At 46.6% G+C, this 9,918-nt stretch overlaps 1 protein-coding gene across 1 annotated transcript; it reads left to right on the top strand.

Moving 5' to 3' along the window:
* Positions 1-6,320: 6,320 nt before the first annotated feature.
* Positions 6,321-8,164, top strand: LOC130124288 (protein shisa-like-2A). The gene is made up of 3 exons (XM_056293748.1): positions 6,321-6,502; positions 7,412-7,548; positions 7,986-8,164. Exons 1-3 carry the CDS (start codon positions 6,321-6,323, stop codon positions 8,162-8,164), a joined length of 498 nt encoding a protein of 165 aa, XP_056149723.1.
* Positions 8,165-9,918: the final 1,754 nt, after the last annotated feature.

The raw sequence follows: 9,918 nt of genomic DNA, 5'->3' as shown, positions 1-9,918 counted from the left end.
ACAAGGATGTGCTGCTTAAGGCAAAGAGAGGTGGAAAAGGCAAAGGAGAAGGCATATGGTGAGATGTATGAGAAGTTGGACACTAAGGAAGGAGAAAAGGACTTGTACCGGTTGGCTAGATAGAGGGACTGAGCTGGGAAGGATGTGCAGCAGGTTAGGACAATCAAGGATAGACATGGAAATGTGCTGACAAGTGAGGAGAGTGTGTTGACAAGGTGGAAGGAGTACTTTGAGGAGCTGATGAATGAAGAAAAAGAGAGAGAGAGAAGGTTGGATGATGTGGGGATAGTGAATCAGGAAGTGCGGTGGATTAGCAAGGAGGAAGTGAGGGCAGCTATGAAAAGGATTAAGAGTTGAAAGACAGTTGGTCCTGATGATATACCTGTGGAGGCATGGAGATGTTTAGGAGAGATAGCAGTGGAGTTTTTAACTAGATTGTTTAACAATCTTGGAAAGTGAGAGGATGCCTGAGGAGTGGAAGAAGAAGCATACTGGTAGTGATTTTCAAGAATAAGGGCGATGTGCAGAACTGTAGCAACTACAGAGGTATAAAGTTGATCAGCCACAGCATGGAGATATGGGAAAGCATAGTAGAAGCTAGGTTAAGCGGAGAGGTAGCGAGCAGCAGTATAGTTTCATGCCATGCAAGAGCCCTACAGATGCAAGATTTTCTTTGAGAATGTTGATGGAGAAGTATAGAGAAGGCCAGAAGGAGTTAAATTGTGTCTTTGTGGATTTAGAGAAAGCATATGACCGGGTGTCAAGAGAGGAGGTGTGGTATTGTATGAGGAGTTCGGGAGTTGAGGAGAAGTACACTACCGTTCAAAAGTTTGGGATCACCCAAACAATTTCGTGTTTTCCATGAAAAGTCACACTTATTCACCACCATATGTTGTGAAATGAATAGAAAATAGAGTCTAAACATTGACAAGGTTAGAAATAATGATTTGTATTTGAAATAAGATTTTTTTTACATCAAACTTTGCTTTCGTTAAAGAATCCTCCATTTGCAGCAATTACAGCATTGCAGACCTTTGGCATTCTAGCTGTTAATTTGTTGAGGTAATCTGGAGAAATTGCACCCCACGCTTCCAGAAGCAGCTCCCACAAGTTGGATTGGTTGGATGGGCACTTCTTTGAGCAGATTGAGTTTCTGGAGCATCACATTTGTGGGGTCAATTAAACGCTCAAAATGGCCAGAAAAAGAGAACTTTCATCTGAAACTCGACAGTCTATTCTTGTTCTTAGAAATGAAGGCTATTCCATGCGAGAAATTGCTAAGAAATTGAAGATTTCCTACACCGGTGTGTACTACTCCCTTCAGAGGACAGCACAAACAGGCTCTAACCAGATTAGAAAAAGAAGTGGGAGGCCGCGTTGCACAACTGAGCAAGAAGATAAGTACATTAGAGTCTCTAGTTTGAGAAACAGACGCCTCACAGGTCCCCAACTGGCATCTTCATTAAATAGTACCTGTTAGAGCCTGTTTGTGCTGTCCTCTGAAGGGAGTAGTACACACCGGTGTAGGAAATCTTCAATTTCTTAGCAATTTCTCGCATGGAATAGCCTTCATTTCTAAGAACAAGAATAGACTGTCGAGTTTCAGATGAAAGTTCTCTTTTTCTGGCCATTTTGAGCGTTTAATTGACCCCACAAATGTGATGCTCCAGAAACTCAATCTGCTCAAAGAAGTGCCCATCCAACCAATCCAACTTGTGGGAGCTGCTTCTGGAAGCGTGGGGTGCAATTTCTCCAGATTACCTCAACAAATTAACAGCTAGAATGCCAAAGGTCTGCAATGCTGCAATTGCTGCAAATGGAGGATTCTTTGACGAAAGCAAAGTTTGATGTAAAAAAAAATCTTATTTCAAATACAAATCATTATTTCTAACCTTGTCAATGTCTTGACTCTATTTTCTATTCATTTCACAACATATGGTGGTGAATAAGTGTGACTTTTCATGGAAAACACGAAATTGTTTGGGTGATCCCAAACTTTTGAACGGTAGTGTAGCTTATAACTGCTGGTGATGATTGACACAACTGAAAAATGTCTAATAAAATTGAAATTTAGTCTTTATTCTTAAATGCTTTTCTTTTTTGATAAGTACATTATAACAATTTTATACAATGAATAATATATAACTTGAAATTTGTATCAGTCTGAACTACTGAGTCACACACTCAGTGATCTGTAGCGAGAATAGGGTGCAGGTTGAGGACAGCCTGGAGAGGTGGAGGTATGCACTGGAGAGAAGAGGAGTGAAAGTCAGTAGGAGCAAGATGGAATACCTATGCGTGAATGAGAGGGAGGACAGTGGAATGGTGAGGACGCAAGGAGTAGAGGTGAAAAAGCCATATGAGTTGACTTGGGGTCAACTGTTCAAAGTAATGGGGCAATGCACAAGAAACCAAGACAATTTTATCCGCTCGTTATACCAGCACTATCCTTATCACTGAGGTAGTCTGTTGGTAAAATTCTCCGTACTAGGCCAGTGACACGCTCCACATGGATGCGGACATATGCAATTTTTCTTGTTGCCTCAGTGTCTAAAGGACCAAGCTGTTTTTTTCCCTTTCCCTTTTTCCCCCAAGGTATCTTAACCTTCTGCGTGATACTAATTTTTCATCTGTAAGATCTTCCCTACTTACCCTCGATATCCATTTTCTTCTTTTCTCTGACAACCTTCGAGTTTCTTCTCCTTGATGGCTGATTATCTTTGGAAAGCGAAAGTAGGACTTGTTCCGCTCTCTGTCAGCTCGATTGGAACAACCAACAACAGTAAACAACTCCGTGAGAGCGAGCGCAAATACAGAACCTTTGATAGGGAACTACTGGGTCTCTTCCTCGCAACCAGACACTTTAGGTTCCTATTGGAGGGCCGACAATTCACCGCTTTCGTGGACCACAAACCGCTGACGTTCTGTTTGGCCAAAACCTCAGAACCGTGGTCTGGGCGTCAGCAGCGCCATCTCGCGGCGGTTTCCGAGTTTACCACGGACATACAACACGTGTCGGGCAAGGATAACTTCGTCGCCGACTGCCTTTCACGGGCGGTTGTTAACGCCGTTCACTTGGGACTCGACTACGCCGCTATGGCAGCGGACCAAGCCAAGGACGCGACCGTTCAAGACTACCGGTCGACCCCTACGGCACTACGGCTGGAGGACGTGACGTTCGACACGGCCAACACCACCCTTCTCTGTGACATCTCCACCGGTCAACCGCGCCCCCTGGTGCCTACTTCCTGGCGGCGCCGAGTTTTCGACACCGTCCACGGCCTTTCCCACCCGGGAGTGAAGGCCTCGACCAAGCTGGTGAGCGTCAAGTTCGTTTGGCCTGGGCTCCGTAAGGATGTTAGAGCCTGGGCCGGCTCGTGTGTGGCGTGCCAACGCGCCAAGGTGCACCGCCATACCAAGGCCCCTTTGGCGCCGTTTGTGGTTCCAGAGAGGCGGTTTGATCACGTCAATGTTGACCTGGTGGGTCCCCTGCCCCCCTCCCGTGGTTATACATTCCTCCTCACTATTGTGGACAGGGCCACCAGGTGGCCAGAGGCTATTCCCTTGTCCTCCACGACGGCAGCAGAGGTAGCACGGGCGTTCATTGGCTGCTGGGTGGCCCGTTTCGGCACGCCGGGTGACATCACGAGCGACCGGGCCTCCAGTTTACCTCGGAGCTCTGGACGGCGGTCGCTGAGCACCTGGGGGTGAAGATCCACCGCACTACGGCGTACAACCCGCAGAGCAACGGACTTTGTGAGCGGTTCCATCGGGACATGAAAGCCGCTCTGCGGGCAAGCCTCACTGGCTGTGACTGGATGGACCGGCTCCCGTGGGTCATGCTCGGCCTGCGTTCGGCCCCGAAGGAAGACCTCCAGACCTCCTCCGCTGAGCTGGTGTATGGCCAGCCCCTGCGGGTTCCGGGGGAGTTTCTTCTACGGCTCCCTGGTCGGCCGCCTCTCACCTCAGTGCGTCCCGGAGCGCTGCCGGTGCCTTCGCTCCCGTTCCGATGTCTCAACACTGCCTCCCCCGGTCCTACGTCCCCAAGGATCTGCCATCGGCGAGGTACGTCTTCATTAGGCACGACAGCCATCGGTCCCCGCTGCAGTCCCCATACGACGGGCCCTTCCGCGTCCTGGAGGCAGGGGATAAGAACTTTGTGGTGGACATGGGGGGCAGGCCGGAGCGGGTCGCTATAGACCGTCTCAAGCCCGCTCACTTGGACATTGGGGAGCCAATGCAATTGGCCCTACCCCCGCGGCGGGGGCGCCCTCCTAGGTCGGCCCCGGCACCTGCCTCTGTTCCTGCTTCGGCCCCGCCTATGGCCCGGGTTTCGGCCCCATCTGTTTCCCCTCCTGTGAAGCGCAGCCGTTATGGCCGCAGGGTCCGCCCCCCGACTCGTCACCTGTTTTCCCCGTGACTTTGCACTATGTCATTGACTGTTCTGTTGTAGAGTCTATTTTTATGTTCATGACTTGCACTTTTGCTGTTTTGCATTGTTTTGTGTAGGTGAATTCTGGGGGGGCCTGTGTGGTGACCCACATCTATATATCGAGAGACATTCACCTAAGAGGACGGTGTACCTTTAAGGGAAGAGGCGAGGGGTCAGATAATGCACTTCCGCTTCCGGTTCACAGGCAGTTCAGTGTCGTTGTCAGACGTATGACATGCTAAGTTGGAGCTAGTAAACTACCTCGACTACGTCTACTCTCACGTCTCCTGTCTCGTTGTTTTCTAACTCCACAACATTTCAATATTTTTGCAATAAAGTTTGTTAAAATGTAAAACAAAAACAAAAAAACAAGCAAAAAAAACATCTTACGCACAACAATTAGGGGAATGGTAGTATGCATGCCATTGATGTGTGAGGAGGGGACTATAGGGGGAATTCAGAATCCTGATAGCTAGGGGGGAAAATAAATTGTGACGCGTTTAGTCCTAGTGGACAGTGACCTGTAGTGATGAGCAGGATGTGAGGCGCTGGAGATGATCTTCTTTGCTCGCTTTACAGTCAGTCCGGTGAGTATGTACAGATTCAAACTGAGGGGAGTGAGTTGGCTGTGATTTTGGATGCCTTTTTGACAATCCGCTGCAGTTTGCGCCGAAGAAAACAGCATCCTCTCGACATTGTGATATGCACTAACCAAACTCTGCCGGCCTCTGCACAACCTAAATTTGTTTGAGTGCTTCTGCCTCTGCTATACCTAACTTTGAGGGCGGGCCAAATTGGCCGCTGGGCGGGCATTATGAAAACGTGTTACATAGTGACGTAGATAAGCGACGAAAGAAAACACGAGGCGTTTCAGGCAGTGTTTTCTGCCGGCGATAATACATCTTTCTGGTGTGGACTTTGGGCTTTGTAACTCTGCAGACGTTTGGCACGCACCTCCCAGCTGTATAACACACCGCACTAAAGGAAAGGGAAAAACCCCAAAAAAAGCATAATATGGACCCTTTAAAATGTGATGTTATTTTGAATAATACTGACAAGTGATGATTGCTTACATTGATTCCCAGATTAGGGTTTTTTTCACGTAGTGTTAAAACTCACGTGTAGCTCACGCGTGGTGTGAGTAAAAGGTGGAAGATGGTTTCACTCTTTCGCATATCACGCGAAAGACTAACTCTCCAGGCACCACTGACACGAGGTCAGCGCTTGTTAGCGGAAGGCGCCTGGGATGTGCGGTCGGGTTTCTACCCGGCTAACTGAGCCGCATTTTCTAATGACAGGCGTAAGCGCGACGCTGTACGTGTGGTCTGCCTGATGTCTGTGAATGTTCTCATTCATCCAGGTCATGGTTATCCAAAGGAGTTGAATCAAGTGCAACTCGACTTGCTATATATCCGTGAAGACGTTTCGCCTCTCATCCGAGAGGCTTCCTCAGTTCGTGCCTTTCTGACTAGACCAAGCTAGTCTTGGTCTGACTGACGGGCGCGCAACGTGTGATCGGACACGCCAGTCACCGTTGTGACAGCGGTGTAGTTTGGAAAGAACAGAGCCGAATGAAACGAGCGCGCGTAAACGCGCATCGAGCGTTGAGTGGGGGGCGAGTGAGTGGACGGGGGACGGACGCAGAAAGCGAAAGAGGCTGTTGATTTTTTTCACAGAAGTGAAGTTTATTTCTCTCCTCCGGCACTCGTCCTCTCATTAACCGACGAGTATGGAAACTATACCCCGGGCTATTTATTTCTCGTCTTCTTCTTTTGCGACTTTAGAAGCAATGCGCCTGTGATAGTGATGGAGCTGGGAGCGCGTTCACCTTGGCTCGCGTCTCATGAGTTATCGCTGTTTCCGTGTTCGGCTTGATTGTCGCGGCAGCATGAGCGCTCAATGCACCGGCTACTACAATGCGGACAGTGTGTTCATGGCCGGCTTTTCCTGTCCCACACCTGGAAACGAGGGCTATGCCCTATTCTGCTGCGGATTTAACGATACCAAGTACTGCTGCGATGACCCCAACAGCTTTTTCCCATACGAATTTGGATATATGTGGTGGCTGAGGTAGGGAAAAGTTCATATACCCGCAATGTTTTTGCTGCACCTCAATGGACAGGGCGTGTTTTTTTCTTAATTCATTCAAACCGTGTCTCTTTTCCTATATAAAGTCAATGTGTCCACTTGACATAAAATCGGATTTGATTATTCTGGGTTTTGTATTGTACTCGAGGCGATGCTTATCGAAATTAAGATCCGATCGCGAACAGCCTACATGGGCTCGAACAGCAGATGAGATCATTTGGAGACGATGACAGGAAGTTGACATTGATGCCATTTCACAAATTACCCCCCGTTATTTCTCATTTGCACAGCTTGTCCTGTCCTCGACAGCCAATTCTTCCTGGTCAATTGCTGTTCCTTGGCAGTTTAGACAGGAAACATCTGACCCTTCCTTCAGCTCTTCTGAAGGCGTCTTGACTCCCACACCCAGATATTTATTGACATTTGCTCTGTGCCATTTCACGATTTCAGACTTGAGAATCATACGCGAGAACAGATAGTGACACGTGTTTTGTGTTTAAAACTTTGATTTGATTTGATTTGATTAAAACGGCATCTTTTGCTTAACTCCTTTTTTGTCTGTGGGACATTTTATAGCTGTTCCCCTTCTGTCACTCTCCATTTGCATTTTTGTCTACTTATCCATATCTCCACCTTTAATGCCACTCTCACAACATGTCTTTATTTTCCTGTATACCATCCTGTCTTGTGTTTTCCTCTCCACCCTCCTCTCCTCTCCATTTTCTTGGTCACTATTCTATCACCCCTCATTTCAATGCTCCGCTTCATACCTCCTCTCCCCCACCCACCCTTTCTCTTCTTACTGTACCTGCCTCCTATCCCCTAACCCCCCCCCCCCCCACACACACACACACACACACACCTCCATCCTTCCTGTCCTCCTCCTTTCAGTATTGGGGCGCTGGTAGGTCTCTTCGTTGCAGTGGTGGTCCTCTTGGCCTTCCTCATCACCGCAGGTGTCCTCTGCTACCTCTTTATCACCACCAAACCCAGTCGACTTGACAGTGGTTTGCCCCTCACAGCACTAGGTAGGTTGAGGACTGCAGGAGTGGATGACTGGACTGCTTGAAGTAGATGATGACTGCAAATTTGCTGGGGTTTTTTTGTTTTTTTTTCTCTCCCTCTCTCTTGGAATGTAGACTTCCAGGAAAATCTGTATTGTTGGTTTGGGTGTGCATTGATTTTAGAAAATAGCTCTGCCATACAGACCATAATGACTCTGCCACCAATCTCTTTGTTGGATGTGTGCATGTTCATGCTCTTCTATGTGTGGGTATGCATGCTTTATTGAACAGTATACATTTCGGGCATGTGTATGCATAAACTTTTATGTCTTTGTGTCTGGGCACGGCTGTATGTGAATGTAAGTACGTTTGTGTGTGTGTGTGCGTGTGTGTGCGTGTGTGCGTGTGTGTGTGCGTGTGTGTGTGTGTGTTTGTGTGACCAGCTCCAGCTCCGGCTCCAGATCCCAGTGAAGGACCCAGCAATTCGAGCGCATTCCTCCCCACTGGTCCACAGGGATTCAGAAAACACTTCATGAGCCGAAAACTGGACTGTGACAACCAGTCGCCTGACCCTGAACGTCTATTCCAGAGGTGTTTTATGGCCTCTGTTACCAGCGTGAAAATGGAAAGTTCTTCATAAGCAATGAGACGTTTCTTCTTTTAAAATGGAAAATGTTCGAGCGAGAGCTTCACATGTTGAGCTAGGCCAGAAAGCCTTAAAGTAAACTCAACATGCCAAAATCAGTGAAAAACATCCCCATTCACTGAGTGACATGGAGAAAAAGTGCTTAAGAAAATACTGAAAGACTGCCAACATTTCAGTCCATCAGACTACCCTCAGTGCTATTAACATTAGTATCGCTGAGAGACAAACATCAGCCTAAAGACACTGATGTCAACTGGAGTCAATCGGGGCTCATCTAATTAAAATTGCTGACAACCACATCATCAAACCACAAGATGGCACTGTAATAAGCAGAGTTGGGGGCGTTACTTCGAAATTGTAATGTATTACACATTACTCATTACTGCTTTAAAAAAGTAATGTGTCATATTAATATATTAATATAGACCAACAAATCCCATATAAACAATCAAATCCCGAGGGGGGTGCATCACGCCAACATTAATTTCCAGTTGGTTCACATCCATGAAGGTGATCTCCATCTCCATGCAGAATAATTTGGTTGAGTAAAGGGTTTCTTCATAAAAAAGCACAGTTAAATTTACTACACATATTTAAAAAGTAATGTGTAATATTACCTTGTTACCAGAAAAGATAATATTATTATAGTAATGCCTTACTTTACTAATGCCTTACCCCCAACTCTAATGGGGACTACAGTGTGTGCAATGAGTTTCTGTCAGTGTTTGTCAGTGTTTCCTCCTTGGAAAAGTTTATATACTGTGACACAAGCCCAAACACTTTGTATGCTCACAGAAAGACATGGGGACGGTATATCACGGTAATGGTCAAACGGGCTGCATAGTCTCTCTGTCAGACAGGGTGGGACAAAGAGTTACAGCCGAGCTCCTCCCTGCAAAGGGAGGAAAACAGCAACAGCAAACGTGCAATTTATAAAAAGAAAACAGTTGAAAGTGACTAAGCAAAAAAAAAAAAACCCCAAAAAAACAAACAAAAAAAGTTGTTGTCTGTGCTTTCCACATCCCTGCAGAGCAACTGCCAGTATATTTGTTTTATGCAGGATGAACCATTTGATCAGTTGTCTGTAAGACAAACAGGCTTTTAAGAAGACTTGCTCCAGTTGTCACCATGTTCCATGTTTTTGCAAGGTGTCGCCTATAAAGCTGTTTGTATGGGCCCACGCCAGATAATTTGTTCCCTGATAGGCAATCAGTGTTTTAAGAGACACTGACGTTTGCCCAAGTAAACAGGTTATCCTTGCATAGCTGGAGGTAGATGCAGGTTGAGAGCTTTGCTGCCATGCTAACTCTTTGCCTGAGAGATAAATGTGCTTGTAAGTTTGCTATTTTAGTCAAGATTTGTTAAAAAAAATGTTTTTCCTTGTTAGAAAAAAAAGACACAGAGTTTTCTGTCATGAGCTGTACCAAGTCATCAGTTGTGTGACAGACAAATTGGCTGGAAGATGTTTTGCTCCAATTGTCAGACTTTTCTAGTATAGTTGCCTGTTGAGGTTTTTGGAAAGGGCTGGGCTAAACAGTTTGCTGTCTTGAATACAGCTATTATTCAAATATAGTTTCTTAAAACAAACACATCATTGTGCTATTCTTTGAGCCAGCTGCCTGGTAAAGGTCTAAAAGATAAGATAAGATAAAAGACAAGACAGGACAGGACAGGACAGGAGAGGACAGGGCAGGGCAGGGCAGGGCAGGACAAGAAAGGACAGGACAGGACAGGACAGGACAGGGCAG

The sequence above is a fragment of the Lampris incognitus genome, chromosome 14 (genome assembly GCF_029633865.1).
Source record: "Lampris incognitus isolate fLamInc1 chromosome 14, fLamInc1.hap2, whole genome shotgun sequence".
Taxonomy (NCBI): Eukaryota; Metazoa; Chordata; class Actinopteri; order Lampriformes; family Lampridae; genus Lampris; species Lampris incognitus.
Note: the sequence above shows the minus strand (reverse complement) of the source record. Positions and strands in the feature narration are given on the sequence as shown.

Coding starts and splice junctions, on each gene's coding strand:
- LOC130124288 (XM_056293748.1), top strand. CDS start 6,321: ATGAGCGCTCAATGCACCGGCTACTACAATGCGGACAGTGTGTTCATG. Junction 6,503..7,411: donor GGATATATGTGGTGGCTGAG/GTAGGGAAAAGT, acceptor TCCTCCTTTCAG/TATTGGGGCGCTGGTAGGTC. Junction 7,549..7,985: donor TTTGCCCCTCACAGCACTAG/GTAGGTTGAGGA, acceptor CTCCGGCTCCAG/ATCCCAGTGAAGGACCCAGC.